Raw genomic sequence first — 15833 nt, 5'->3', positions numbered from 1 at the left:
TCTCTTGCACTTTTCTTATTCGTTCTTCCAAGTTTTACAAAGTCTCCCGTGTTCTCTCTCTTTCAGCTTTCTCCTTTGGTTTTCAAACTTCATTTGTTCCTCTGTTCTCTCTTTCAGCTTTCTCCTTTGGTTTTCAAAATTCATTTGTTCCTCTTCACAACAGTAAGTTTTTCTTGCTTATAATATTTTTATTTTCTCTTCTTATGTTTAATTTTTAGTTACAATTTATTTTTGTAGGAAATTTATTGGAGTTGGTTGAGTACATAAAGAATTGTTGACGTCGAAATTCTTCAACAAATCAGGTTTGTATCCCTAACTTCTTTAATTTTTAAATTGTATAATACACAAGTTTATTTATTTAAAAATTATAATTTAAGCACTTAGATAAAATTCTACTATTTTTGTTAAATTAATAAAAACTTAGTCGAATTAATTAATTTTGTCACTCTAATTGTTATTTTAATTTGTTGTTATTTTGATAATTTTTTGTTGTTATTTACTAGAATGGATTAGATGAACATAATTTGAATTGTTATGAGAAAATGGAATGAATAATATTTATAAGCATTTATGTTAAATTAACAATATTAAATATAACATAAACTTATAATATTGAGTAATATAAGAATATATTATGTTAATTTTTTTTTTTTTTTTTTTGCACTCTAAGTGTTATTTTAATTTGTTGTTATTTTGATAATTTTTTGTTGTTATTTACTAGAATGGATTAGATGAACATAATTTGAATTGTTATGAGAAAATGGAATGAATAATATTTATAAGCATTTATGTTAAATTAACAATATTAAATATAACATAAACTTATAATATTGGGTAATATAAGAATATATTATGTTAATTTTTTTTTTACACGCTAATTGTTATTTTAATTTGTTGTTATTTTGATAATTTTTTGTTGTTATTTACTAGAATGGATTAGATGAACATAATTTGAATTGTTATGAGAAAATGGAATGAATAATATTTATAAGCATTTATGTTAAATTAACAATATTAAATATAACATAAACTTATAATATTGAGTAATATAAGAATATATTATGTTAATTTTTTTTTTACACGCTAATTGTTATTTTAATTTGTTGTTATTTTGATAATTTTTTGTTGTTATTTACTAGAATGGATTAGATGAACATAATTTGAATTGTTATGAGAAAATGGAATGAATAATATTTATAAGCATTTATGTTAAATTAACAATATTAAATATAACATAAACTTATAATATTGAGTAATATAAGAATATATTATGTTAATTTTTTTTTTTTTTGCACTCTAATAAGAATATAACCTAAACTTATAATATTTAGGAATATAAGAATATAAGAATATAACCTTTCATAAGAATATAACCTAAACTTATAATATAAGAATATCCTTTCATATAAGAATATAACCTTTCATAAGAATATAACCTAAACTTATAATATAAGAATATCCTTTCATATAAGAATATAACCTTTCATATAAGAATATAACCTAAACTTATAATATTTAGGAATATAAGAATATATTAATTAATTTTTTTTGCACTCTAATTGTTATTTGAATTTGTTGTTATTTTGATAAGTTTGATAACTTTTGGTTGTTATTTATTAGAATGGATTAGATGAGCATAATTTTGATAACTTTTTGTTGTTATTTTAATTTGTTTTTACTATAACAGGTGTTGAAAATTAAAAGATTGCAATCGTGATAGAGTCCGAGGGGTGAAAGATAGAAATTGAAAATTTTGATAGTTATGCCTACATGATAGGGATTGAAAGATTGTAGGCATCTTAGTGTCAACGTAATATTTTACCTTCGTAAAGTGGTAAAATATGGACAAGAGTTGGTTGACAATACCCCGAAATTTTGAAGCGTATACAACTGGAATTAATTTGTTTTTGGATCAAGCAGTTGCAAATGGTGTTGGTCCTGATAAGTTTAGATGTCCTTGCAAAAGATGTTGTAATCGATATTCTTTTGTTAGGAACACCATTGTTGAACATCTCATATTGTATGATATGGATAAAGATTATAAAAACGCTTGTTGGCGACATCATGGCGAGCAAAACATTGGAGAGCAAAATGTGGGAATTGGAGAAGAAGAAACAGGAGATGAGGTGATTGGCATGCATGATTTTCTTAATGATGTATTTGTCCAACCATTAACAGAAGAAGGTGTTGGGCCATCTACTGAACCCCCTATTGGGGAAGGGCGTCCAGAAGAGGTGCAGACTTTTTTTAAGTTGCTTGAAGAGGCAGATCAAGATTTGTGGCCAGGTTGTAAGGAGTTTAAGAAATTGGAAGCAGTTGTAAGATTGTATCAGATCAAGTGTTTAGCGGGAATGCCTGACGAGATCTTCACCACTTTACTGGAGTTAATTAAAAGAATGTTGCCTGAAGGGGATTGTTTGCCTGAATCCTGTTATAAAGCAAAAAAACTTATAAATGACTTGGGGCTGTCGTATGTGAAAATTGATGCATGTCCCAATGATTGCATGATCTATTGGAAAGATACTTCAGAGTTGACCGTGTGCTCAGTTTGTGGTAAATCAAGATATAAAATTACCAATGCAGAGGATAGCTCGAGGAAAAAGGTCGCAGCTAAGGTTATGTGGTATTTTCCTTTAAAACCACGATTGCAACGATTTTTTATGTCGAAGCATATGGCTGAACATATGAGATGGCATGCAACTGAATGTCCTAAGGATGAGTTTATGAGACATCCTTCAGATTCTCCCGCATGGAAGCATTTGGATAATTTATATCCGGATTTTGCGTCAGAAATTCGAAATGTCCGATTAGGGTTAGCCAGTGATGGATTTAATCCTTTTGGGAAAATGAGGAATGATCATAGCACATGGCCTGTGGTGCTTTCTGTTTATAATTTGCCACCTTGGATGTGCATGAAGCAACCAAATTTGTTATTGTCTTTGTTAATACCAGGACCGCGCAGTCCTGGTAAAGAGATTGATGTATACATGCGTCCATTGATTGACGAGCTGAATGAGTTGTGGGAGGTGGGCATTCCCACTTATGATGCGTTTTCCAACCAAAGTTTTACGATGAAGGCTGCCGTGTTATGGACTATAAGTGATTTTCCGGCTTATGGAATGTTGTCAGGATGGAGTACACATGGCTATAAAGCTTGTCCACATTGCATGCATGATAAAGAATCTATTTACTTGCCAGCGAGTCGCAAGATTTGTTATATGGGGCATCGACGATTTCTTGAAGATAATCATAGGTTTCGAAGGCAAACCATCACTTTTAATGGTCGTCGAGAGCATCGTAGTGCACCAAGGCAGTGGACTGGTTTACAATGTCTCGAAGAACTTTCTACATTGAGATTTACTTTTGGAAAACCAAACAAGGATGCTTCAGTTGGGCAACGCAGAAGAAGAGCTTCGAGCAGTACAAGTAGTAACAGTCAGTGGAAGAAGAAATCGATTTTGTATGAACTACCTTATTGGAGGCATCTGTTGATTAGACACAATCTTGATGTTATGCATATCGAGAAGAATATATGTGACAGCGTGGTGGGAACATTGCTAGATATAGAAAAGTCTAAAGATGGATTGGCGGCACGTGCAGATCTTGAATTCTTGAACATAAGACATAGTCAACACCCACGTAGAGAAGGAAATAGAACATTTCGACCTCCAACATTGTTCACATTGAAAAGAGAAGAAAAAACTGCGTTTTGTAAAGTATTGTCTACTATTCGGGTCCCAGATGGATATTCATCAAATCTGTCGCGATGTGTGCACGTGAATGAACGAAAAATACATGGGTTGAAAAGTCATGATTGCCATGTTTTAATGCAGCAGTTACTCCCGCTTGCAATACGCCCGGTTTTGCCTAAAGCTGTTACTATGGTTTTATTAGAGTTGAGTGCAATTTTCAGACAGTTATGTAGTAAGAAGGAGTCTGAGGAAGGATTTAAGCAACTGAATTCAAGAATTGCCTTGACATTATGTCAACTTGAGAAAATATTCCCTCCTGCATTTTTTGATATAATGGTGCACCTCCCAGTTCACTTGGCAGATGAAGCAGCGCTTGCAGGGCCTGTTCAATATAGATGGATGTATCCAATTAAACGGTAATGAATAAATTTTTATAATTTTTTTACAATTGTAATCATAACTTTAATTAATAATTATAATAATTTGTATTTCGTTTTATAATTGTAGGTATTTGCAAACACTGAAGCGCTATGTTCGTAATAAGGGTCGTCCTGAAGGTTCTATTGCTGAAGCATATTTGGTGGATGAGTGTTTGTCATTTTGTTCCATGTATCTTAGAGACGTTGAGTCTCGTCGTACCCGTAGAGGCCGAAATGAAGATGGTATTGGACGTGGAGTATCTGGTGGGTTATCAATTTTTGACTCGAAAGGATGTTATATGGGTTTAGGAGAAAATGTGGAGCTCAATCTAAATGTTCTTGATCAGTGCCATAAATACATTCTAAATAATTGTGATGAAGTTAGCCCATTTAGAAGGTAAGAACGTTTAATCATACGTCTTAATGTTTTATTGGTTTTCTTAACTTTGAAAAAATAATTATCTAAATTGGACATAATTGTGTAGGCAACATGAAGAATTCTTGAAAACTAAATATCGTCGAGAAAGGTTAACTATGCGACAAATTAAAGAGCTAAGCAAGAAAGAATTTCCAGAATGGTTCAAGCAACATGTGAGTTGATATAATAATCATATTATTTATTTATTGTTTTGCATTTTAATTATAACATGTTTATAGTTATTCTGTCAATTTTTATCTTCATACTTATTACAGATGAATTCAAGATATGATGCTAATGACACATTGATATCTCAAGACTTGCATTGGCTAGCTAATTATCCTAGTAGGGTTGTGAGCAGATACAAAAGTCACATTGTTCATGGATTTAGATTTCGTATAAAATCTGTGGATGATAAGCATAAGAATCAAAACTGTGGTGTCTTTGTACCTGCAAATGTTCCTGGAGCAATTGGGCAAGTAAATTGTTATGGCAGAGTTGTAGATATGTTCGAGGTCAAATATTGTGGTCCTACTGAAGCAGGAGATAGGGGTCGAGCTGTGATGTTATTTAAGTGCGAATGGGTTAATAGTGAAAGTCCACGAGGAATGAAGACTGATCAATATGGATTTACTATGGTGAATTTCAATCAATTGGGATTTAAAGAGGATCCTTTCATACTAGCATCACAAGCATTACAGGCATTTTACGTGGAGGACACGATTGAAAAAGATTGGCACGTAGTTGTTCGAACTCAGCCAAGAGATTTATTTGACGTATTAGAGGATAGTGATGTTATTGATGATTATGCCACGCCGAACTTGGATGATCGAATTCTTGATAATGAAAATTTTCATACAAGGGTTGGCGTGGAAGAGACTCCCTTTCTTGAATCATTAGCGTTGCCTACCGGGTTCGTTAATCATGCCAATACCGACGAAGAGCTAACAGATGATGACAGGGAATAAATATATTAATTACTTTTTGTATTAATTAGACTTTGTTTTATTTTGTATGCTATGATATCGTATCATAAAATTATATTTCTGTTTTTTTTTTTCCTTGTTTTCTGTCGCTTTTAACTGACGGCATATTTCAGGTATGTCAGAATTGGCGTCGGTTTTAACCGACGCAATATGACACTACTTCGACGCAATGTTAATTTAATGGTGTGGGTCAGACTTGGCGTCGGTTTTAACCGACGCAACCCTAGCCTATTTCGACGCAATATGAGACTATTTCGACGCAAGATACTTGTTGTCAATCATATGCATTACCCCTAATAATAATAATTATATATAATTATTTTTTATTATTTGCAGTTTTATAGCCTTAATAATAATAATTATATATTAATTTAACTGTTTTACACCCCTAAAAACTATAATAATTATATATTAATTTAACTGTTTTACACCCCTATATGAATACAATGAATGTTTTACACCCTAATAATAATAATTATATATAATTATTTTTTATTATTTGCAGTTTTATACCCCTAATAATAATAATTATATATTAATTTAACTGTTTTACACCCCTAAAAACTATAATAATTATATAATAATTATATATTAATTTAACTGTTTTACACCCCTAAAAACTACAATAATTATATATAATTATATATTAATTTAATTGTTTTACACCCCTATATGAATACAATGAATGAATTCGATCTTCAAATTAAAATATTTATACTAGTGGATACCACAAAATCTTAAGTTATACTTAATGAAAATATGAATGAACTCTTAAGTGTTAGTGAATCTATCGTTTTGATAGGATATGCATTCTACAAAACTAATTTCAACGATCCAATCGTCAAACATGTTTGTATATAATTCGAGATCGTATACGAAAAAAATCGCAATAAACAAACATTATGGGATGAAATAACGGGATAAAAAATTTCGACGGTTATGTAGTCCCACTATAACTAAATTTTCTGTAGTTACTTATGTAAATATTGAGAAATTCTCTAAATACATTTAACTTGGTCGCATAATCTCTACTATGATATCATTGTCAGCCATCACAATGCAAATTGGCTTACTATCTCCATTTTTGGACAAAAACGGTGCGTTTTTATATGTAAGATAACAACATTTCTGTCTTCCACCTTTGCGTTCATGTCCTGAGGTCCTCATCTTATAATTAATTCGGTTGCACACAATTATATATACGTACGTGGTCAAAATGTTACAAGTTCATGACCCTGACAATCTTTGAGTTAATTAATTGACTTGATTAAAAACTGATACAACAAGTATTTTATGATCAGTGGAGTTCTATAAGGTAAACATGTGCTTTAGGTAGACATCTTATCTTACATATATCTTATAAAATAATTAACAATAACATATTTAGTACAAATGAATAGGCTGCGTTTCCTGAATGTTACATTGCACTTGATCAATATACGCACGCCTTTATAACATGCATGTAATAATATGTCTCGAGATATGCAGACAACGATTAAACTGGTTTTATAATGTTCCATGCATCACCCACTCCGAGTATGTTTCATTTGCCCTCTTTAATTAGTCATGATCAAGTACATTTCCTCATTGCATGTGCTACCTTCCAGTTTCGATCAAGGCTTCAACAACCACTATATATATATATATATATATATATTAGTTATTATCAACTATATTAATTACAATGGCAACCGTAATTTAAATAGGAGGTTTCTTTGGGAAGCTCCAAAAGCAATTGATCAACGTTAGTGTACATAGGAGAATCTGATTAGGATTCCAAGTCTTCTTGGGTTAGATTTTTCGTATTCCCTATGACCTTAGTTTACTTGTACACCAAGTCACTATTATGCTCTAATATTATGAATAAAGTTGAAGCGATAAGTAACAAGAGAGTGACTCAACTCTTCTAAGCTATCTAGGGTAATTAACTTTCCGATGTGGAGCAACTCTACATATCACCACACTTCCAACTTTGATTTGGGTTCAATGGTGTTTAATCCATTCTAGTAAATAACAACCAAATGTTATCAAAGTTATCAAAATAATAACAAATTAAAATAACAATTAGAGTGCAAAAAAAATTAATTTAACATAATATATTCTTATATTCCTAAATATTATAAGTTTAGGTTATATTTAATATTGTTAATTTAACATAAATGCTTATAAATATTATTCATTCCATTTTCTCATAACAACTCAAATTATGTTCATCTAATCCATTCTAGTAAATAACAACAAAAAATTATCAAAATAACAACAAATTAAAATAACAATTACAGTGCAAAAAAAATTGATTCAACTTAATAAATTTGTTTATTAAAATATTATATGAGATAACATAACTAATTATTTTTTAATTTTGGGTTAAACTTTTTTATTTTTTTTTGTTTTTGTTTTTATCCTTGTTCCTTTTTTTTTGGGAAGTTAAAATTTTATTTTTATGTTGGGCGGGAGGTTTCCCGGTTTTTTTGCAGGGAATGGGTTGGAAGATTTTGTCAGTGATTGGCATGTCAACTCATGCTTGGACTGGTTTTAACCGATGCAAAATTATACACTTTCAAGACTAATTTTCTGTCAGACAATTCTTATTTCGAAGCAAATGTTTTCATATTTCGACACAAACTTGCTCTTATTTCGACGTTATGAAAACCTGTCAGGCTAACGTCGGTTAAAACCGACGCAATGTGACCTTATTTCGACGCAAAGTGACCTATGACTGAAAACTATGTCAGACTAGTTGTCAAAACTATGTCAGGCTATAATATAGGTCAAATCAGATATAGTGGCGGTTTTAAGCGACACAAACCTGTGCTTATTTCGACGCTATGCAAACTAACGTTAGTTTTAAACGACGCACTAGGCCCTTATTTCGACGCTATGCAAGATAACGTCGGTTTAAAGCGACGCAATAGGCTTGCACTGACAAGTATAGCAGGCTTTCTGTCAAAAGTATGTCAGGTTACGTGTGGGGAGGTTTAGTCAGTTATTCTGTCGGTTTTAAGCGACGTAATGTGTTCATATTTCGACACTAAGTTGTTATCCATATTTAATCTTCTTTGTCTCCCTTCACTTCCGTGTTCCACTTCTGTCTCTCGTCTCTATCCCCCATTTCTGGCTTCCTCTTTCCCCCATTTCAGCCATCTTCCTTCTCCTTCCATTAAGTTTTGCAATGGATAATTCCCGTGAAGATCAACGTTCTGAGGAACTTCATTTGGAAGAGGACGAGGGTGATGCTGGTTCTTTTTTGAATTGTTATTAGTGTCAGTTTTTTTTTTTTTTTTTTTTTTTTTTTTTTGTGTGTTTGAACTATTATTATTGCTAATCTGAAAATATACATTTGTTTCGTAGTTTTTAATTGTGTGTTTGTATTAACAAGGTACATCTCAACGGAGGCGTGGACCCTCAATTCCTAAATGGACGAAACAGCTTTGTTCGTTTGATTCGTCCGGAAAATGCATTAGTGATAATGCTAGTGCTTTTTCAAAACATGTAGCAGCGGAGGTTAGGGACTATAGAAATCTGCCGTTGGAGAAAGATTGGCGTAAGGTTACGGAAGAAGATAAGGAAGCTTTCTGGAATAGAATAAAGGTATATATAGATGTTTTTATTTTTAGTTGAAAATAGAAGAATAGGTCAATGATTGTAATAATATTTGACTAGCGTGATTTTTTTTGTTTTTTGTTTTTATGTATGTAGGGAAATATTTTTTTTGAAGATGCAGATATAGTAAAAATGCCTTTGATCCGTCATATGACGCTTAAGATTGCGGAGCATGCGCACAAAGAGTTTAGAAATAAGTTAAAAAAAAAGTATTATACTAAAAGAGCAGAAGAGGTGCGCAGCGAGCCTCCTCCTGATGTGATTCCTGCCCAGTGGGATGATTTGTTGGCATATTGGAATAGAGACAAAACAAAGGTAAACCTTACACGATTTATTTCGTTATAACTTTAAAGTTGCCTAATATAATCTTTTTTTTTTTCGTTCGTTTTTTTTCAGGAGGTTGCTGAAAAAAATAAGATTAATCGGGGATTGAAATCAATGAACCATACTACTGGTACAAAATCCTTTGCAAGAGTGCGGGAAGAATATGTATGGATTGTACATTTTGAAGAGATGATTAATTTTAAATAATTATATTTATTTTTAGTATGAGGTTTGCTTAATTTGTTTGTATGAAATTTTATTTTTGATAAAGCGGAAGAAGCATGGGAAAGAAGCAGATCCTGTAACCTTTTTTCGTGAATGTCATACACGAAAAGATAAAACATGGATTGATGAAACATCGGAGCGTACAGGGGTAATTGATTTTTTCGTGTTAGTATTTGATTTTATTAGTATTTATTATCTATAGCTTATTTTTCTGTTTTACGATTGAATTTTTGTTTTTAAAAATTGTAATGCAAGTCAACAATGGAGAGCAACGTGCAAACATTGATTGAGTCGGGCCAAGACGATAATGAAGATCTTAGGACCCAAGTTTATGTTGATACTATGGGTCCTGAGAGGTATAATAGAGTCAGAGGATACGGTCATGGTGTGACTCCTGATATGGTGTCTTATGCATCTTCTTCATCTTCTACATCAATTTCCTCCAGGAGATCATCTAAGAGTTCAATGGCGTTGCTGATGACTCAAAATAATGAGTTGAAAATGAGGGACGAAAATAATAATAAACGGATTTCGGACCTAGAGAACAAGCAAAATCAGTTGTTTGCATGGTTTTTTCAAAGATTTCAGCCACAACCACCGTATAGCCCGGGAACCCAACAATCAGGCCAGAGTCAACCTCCTCAACAGTCGGGCCAAAGTCAGCCTCCCCCTGCATATCCGTGTGCTGGCCATAATCAGCAACCTCCATATCCTGTGTATCCGATGCCTGCGCAGCCCATGCCATACATGCAGCAGCCGCCCATGCCATACATGCAGCAGCCACCTTATCAAGTGCCAGTATATCGACCTGAGATGGCTGCTCCTAGTGGATCTTTTCCTGAAGTTCCAGTTGGGGGGTTTTCTGGAATGCTTGCAGGTGTTGGATTTGATGTGGACTTGTCGAGGATTTTTGGATCAGATGGAGGATCTCAAGCAGAAGGATCTGGACGACGTTCAGGCGCAGATTCGGTTGGGTAGTTTAATTGGTTATTTTTCTTGTCGGTTAAATACGACAGTATAATTGGTCTATCTTTTTGTTTTTTTATGTTATGTTTGTAATGTCGGATTTAATGTTTGTTACGACGGACGACTTTTTGGATTTTATGTGAAATGTTAGATGTACAGTTTGGCACTATTGTTTTTGTTATTTATTTTCATTAATGTTTATTTAGATCTTAAAATTTATAATTTTGATTATATAATTTACTTAAGTTGGAATTAATTGAAATTGCATGCAGTTGTCCATCTATTTTTATTATTATTAACAAATATAGTGTCGGTTAAGACCGTTACTAGATTTTATATTTTATTTATTTAATTGTTATCTAACGTCGGTTTAAGGAATATTTTATTTATTTAATTTTAATATAATGTCGCTTTAAAGCGACAGTATACTGCATACTTTATAATTAAATAGCTGATGCACGTGTAAGTATGCGTCGCTTTAAACCGACGTTAATGTTAGTGTCGCTTTAAAGCGACACTGTGTAGTGGCGGATTAAGCTCAAAAAGCGACACTGAAGCCCTTTCGTGACGCTAGCAATAGTGTCGCTATTGAAAAGCGACATTACATTGTTTAATGTCGGATTTGTGCCAAATTTTCGACAGAAATTTGATTTCTCGTCGGTTTGTCCTCCGCCGGTGATAGCATATATTGTAGTAGTGTGTGGATTAAAAATATTTAAATAATAAAAAATAATTTTCTTTATAAATTTAAAAATAAAATTAAAAAAAAAAAAAGGAAAGGAAGAAGATGATGAACTCCCACCCAAGCACTGGTGGTGGGAGGGGAATGTTTAAATTTGTATTAATTAATGAAACTCTCTTTTGCTTCTATCACAAAAAAAAAAAAAAAGATGGGCAATAATGTAATTTCACAGGTCCAAATTTTACTTTTTTATTGAAACCTCACTTACAGGTGATGTTAAAATATCTCTAATATTTAAAATAAAAAAATAAAAAATAAACCAAAAACAAAAACACGTTCTGTCACATCCCGGCCCGGGTGGGACCACTTCCCGGGCCCGTTCTACCACCGTAACACGATATTGTCCGCTTTAGGCTTACCATTCCCTCACGGTTTTGTTTTTGGGAACTCACGAGCAACTTCCCAGTGGGTCACCCATCATGGGATTGTTCTAGCTCCCTTCTCGCTTAACTTCAGAGTTCCTACGGAACTCGAAGCCAGTGAGCTCCCAAAAGGCCTCGTGCTAGGTAGGGATGAGAATATACATATAAGGATCACTTCCCTGGGCGATGTGGGATGTCACAATCCATCCCCTTTAGGGGCCCGACGTCCTCGTCGGCACACACGCGACCAAGGTTAGGCTCTGATACCAAATTGTCACATCCCGGCCCGGGTGGGACCACTTCCCGAGCTCGTTCCACCACCGTAGCACGATATTGTCCGCTTTAGGCTTACCATTCCCTCACGGTTTTGTTTTTGGGAACTCACGAGCAACTTCCCAGTGGGTCACCTATCATGGGATTGCTCTAGCCCCCTTCTCGCTTAACTTCAGAGTTCCTACGGAACTCGAAGCCAGTGAGCTCCCAAAAGGCCTCGTGCTAGGTAGGGATGAGAATATACATATAAGGATCACTTCCCTGGGCAATGTGGGATGTCACACGTTCTCTCTCTCCTCATTTTCTAAAAAAATGTGTTCATACACACCAAGTGTGTAGGCAAATGCTAGTTTTTAAGAAAGAAAGAAAAAAGAGATGTGTATCAGGTATTGGGAGGGTGAGAGGAGGAGAAGATGCCTCTTCTTTTTTTTCCTAAGTTTTTAATTATACAAAAATAAAAATATTTTTAACCTACATGGCAATATTTAATTAGATTTGTGGGACTAGTTATGTGCCAATACTGCATAGCAGAATTTTTAACAGAATTGTGACGGAAGATTCATATTGATTTACGACACTCATTTTCAGATACTATATTGATCCATTTTTTATTTCATGTTCCATCTCGATAGAGGGGGTTAATTTGAGAAATTATTTATGATAAAAATGATTTTTTTTCCTCTTAACATGTTGCAAACCAAATTTATTAAAACAAAAAATAATAAGACAACCATGGTCAGAAATACAATTAACATTGACATGAACTTATTATTATTTGTAATTGGAGATTCCGTTGATAAAATCCGACAAGAAGAAAATCATGGTAGGAAATACAATTACAAAGTCATAAACCAACAGCCTGGAGTCTAAGAGCAGCTCCAGCGGGAGCTTGTGCTCGAGGGACAGGTTGCGAAACAGGGCTTGATTGCTCGGGGGAGGAAGCCCAACGTTGGCTGGCAAGTGAGTTCGAGCAGGCCCAAGGGAGAGGCCCGTGGATTTGTGCCGGCCCGAGCGCCCGAAGGCAGTCTGACATGGGCTGATGTCAGGACGACTTCAACCACGTTTTTTATATTTTTTGTGTTAGGCCGTAGACAGAGCTAGACAAGTCCCAAATAATGGACATCTGAGGATTGGCCGATTTGCAGACTTCGAGAAGCGTCACGAGGCAGGCGATGTTGCTGTGGACGTAAGAGTGGGGGTTCTCCATGGCGTACCGGACGCCAGCCTGAGCCGCCAAGTGCATCACATGGGTGAACGCCACTGCATCAAACAGCTTGTTTGGAAGGCGATTGTCGTTTATGTCACCCTCAGTGATGAAAACGTTGTGGGTCTTGAGGAGCAACCGACGAGCCTTCTTCAACGACGAATCGTAGTAGCTGTTGAAGTTGTCAATTCCGATGATGCCGTCTCCACGCTTTTTGAGGGCCAGGGAGACATGGGTTCCGACGAAACCGGCTGCGCCGGTGACGAGGATGGACATACAGACGACATATCTTGTAAAATTTCTGACCTTTTTTCTTCTGGGTTCCTCTATTATGTCTCTTTTTCTTTGTTTCTCCAAAACCCACAATTGACAAAATTTGGAACCCGTTTTTCAGTTGGATTGGATTTGAAAATTTGGGTTTTTGATTTTGATATGCAAAAAGAAAGAGATTGAAGAAGAAAGGTAAAAAAGTGCAAATTTTATTTGATTTGGGATATTAAAATATTTGCACCTACTATTAGTGAGAAGGTGATGGAGGGATATATATAGTGGTCACCCACATTGACACACGACATCGACAAGCATATAAGTGTGAACGCGTTAATCGTTATTTTGTATTATTTTATAAATAAATAAAATATTAATATTTTATTGTTTATTATCAGGACTATTTAATGTAGAGGTGAAGATGTAAAAGTTAATTACTGTTCATTAAGAACAGTTACCGATCATTAAATGAATTAAACAGTGAATTGCCTGGGGGCTTTCGTGGAACTGCTCGAGCCAGTTGTGCCCCACATTTCAAGTAGTTTAGTCAATGCAAACCCAGACGACCCGGTCTCACCCAACGCCGCATGTGCTTCGTTTTGCATAGCCTTTGTACGCTTCCTCGTCACCTCGCCTTCCTCCGAGTCCATCAACTCCGTAACTCGCTTCTCCACCTCCGCCGCTCTCACAAACCCATCTTCTGACTCGTTCATCGGCGAAGCAATCTTAATCTCCTCCACCAAAACCACTCGATTGAATCTCTGCTCGGCGTAGAGCGGCCAAGCCACAATCGGCACACCGGCACACACCGATTCCAACACCGAGTTCCACCCGCAATGACTCACAAACCCACCCACTGAGTCGTGATTCAACACCGCCACTTGCGGGGCCCACGACTTGACCACGAGCCCCCGGTCCTTGGTCCGATCCAAGAACCCGTCCGGGAGTAGAGATTTCAATTCCCGATCGGACTGGCCTGTAATGGCCACCTTAATTTGATTTTGGGCTGGCGGATTACGGACCACCCACAAAAATCTGTGGCCACTGTTCTCCAACCCAATCGCAATTTCCTTCAACTGCTCCTTTGAAAACAATCCCAAGCTCCCGAAACAGAGGAACACCACGCTTCCACTTGGCTGTGAGTCCAGCCATTTCAAACACTCGGCCCCGCGGCCTCCACCGCCGTGGGAAACAATCAGCGGTCCGATGGGGTAGACCGGCGGCGTGGGAATGTTCTCGGTCAAGCACAGACCGTCCGATATTGCTCTGAGAGTTCTAGATTCGAGAGATTCAAACGTGTTTACGATGATCCCAGCTGATTTGGGGAACTGGCTTGAGCTTGCTAGGAAATGTTCGTACGCCTTGTCGCTTCGGTCAAGAGTCGGTTTCGCCATATCGGAGGAAGGCATCGGCGGGACTCCTGGAATGTTGAGAAGGGTATTTAGGTCTTTGAGGCTTTTGTCAGTGATGTTGTGAATGGTGGGGAGGTAGAGGAAGCTGGCGAGGAAGGCAGCGCCGGATGTGAAGAAGAAGAAGCTGGGGATGTTCAGCTCGGTGGCGACGGAGAGCCCGAGAGCGCAGAAGAAGTCCATGACAAAAGCTTTGATGGAGAAGCTGTGGGAGATGGAGAGGAGGGCTTGGTGGACGTAAGGGTTGTTGAGGGGGACGAGTTCGAAGGTTAGGGTTTCGTGGTTGCGGGAGGAGGTGAGGGAGGGAGGGAGGGAGATGGTGGGGAGGTGGTGGAAGATGAGGGAAGGGGTGGCGGCGGAGACGGAGGTGATGTATGAGGCGGTGTCGTCGGCGCGGTAGGGCGGGGTGGTGATGAGGATGTGAATGCACAGAGAAGGTTGGCGGGTGAGTATGAGCTTGCCTAGCTCTACCATGGCGATCAAGTGGCCAATTGGTGGTGATGGATATAAAACTATAGCTGCCGCCTCCATAGTTCTCTGTGTTTGTGAGAGTTTTACCAGTATCACACTTGTTCTTATGTACTTCTTCGGTTCTTCCTTGATTACTCGATCATTTTTGTTGATAAAAATAAGAAATAAAAAAATGTTATCCGTCTACTTTTTTCTTATTGGGAAATCAAAATTTCTGAATTTATTATCTGGAAAATGATTCTTGCCGGATTCATTTTGTGAAGATTACGAGGATCTTGTAATTATGTCTGTTCATTGTACATTGTGCGATCAGTTTTCGTTAAGTAATATTTATAATCAATTTAAAATTTTAAAATTTAAATAATTTATGATCGCACGATATACGATGAACGAACATGATTACAAAATCTCTCGAATACTCGTAAAGATGGTCCGGCGAGGATCTTTTTCCGCCTGGAAATGTCTTTTTCAT

The 15833-nt window shown here is 35.9% G+C and overlaps 2 protein-coding genes and 2 pseudogenes across 3 annotated transcripts; 2 read left to right on the top strand and 2 right to left on the bottom strand.

The window, feature by feature from the left end:
• Positions 1–1716: 1716 nt before the first annotated feature.
• On the top strand, positions 1717–5497 carry LOC137734548 (uncharacterized). Its single transcript, XM_068473794.2, has 4 exons — positions 1717–4108; positions 4200–4508; positions 4597–4702; positions 4805–5497. Exons 1-4 carry the CDS (start codon positions 1842–1844, stop codon positions 5495–5497), a joined length of 3375 nt encoding a protein of 1124 aa, XP_068329895.2. The 5' UTR covers positions 1717–1841.
• Positions 5498–9150: 3653 nt separating this feature from the next.
• Positions 9151–10802, top strand: LOC148696028 (uncharacterized). Its single transcript, XM_088698068.1, has 4 exons — positions 9151–9433; positions 9515–9607; positions 9714–9815; positions 9923–10802. The coding sequence occupies exons 1-4, from the start codon at positions 9251–9253 to the stop codon at positions 10643–10645; spliced, it is 1101 nt and encodes a 366-aa protein (XP_088554194.1). The 5' UTR covers positions 9151–9250; the 3' UTR covers positions 10646–10802.
• A 2274-nt stretch (positions 10803–13076) lies between these two features.
• Positions 13077–13490, bottom strand: LOC137734547 (UDP-glucuronate 4-epimerase 1 pseudogene; annotated as a pseudogene).
• A 415-nt stretch (positions 13491–13905) lies between these two features.
• Positions 13906–15584, bottom strand: LOC137734951 (UDP-glycosyltransferase 88A1 pseudogene; annotated as a pseudogene). Its single transcript, XR_015964240.1, has one exon. The product of XR_015964240.1 is annotated as a UDP-glycosyltransferase 88A1 pseudogene (transcript).
• Between the last annotated feature and the right edge of the window lie 249 nt (positions 15585–15833).

This window comes from Pyrus communis, chromosome 7 (genome assembly GCF_041283825.1).
Source record: "Pyrus communis isolate YQ-2024b chromosome 7, ASM4128382v1, whole genome shotgun sequence".
Lineage (NCBI taxonomy): Eukaryota > Viridiplantae > Streptophyta > Magnoliopsida > Rosales > Rosaceae > Pyrus > Pyrus communis.
The sequence above is the reverse complement of the archived record's forward strand: the minus strand, read 5'-3'. Positions and strand labels throughout refer to the sequence as shown.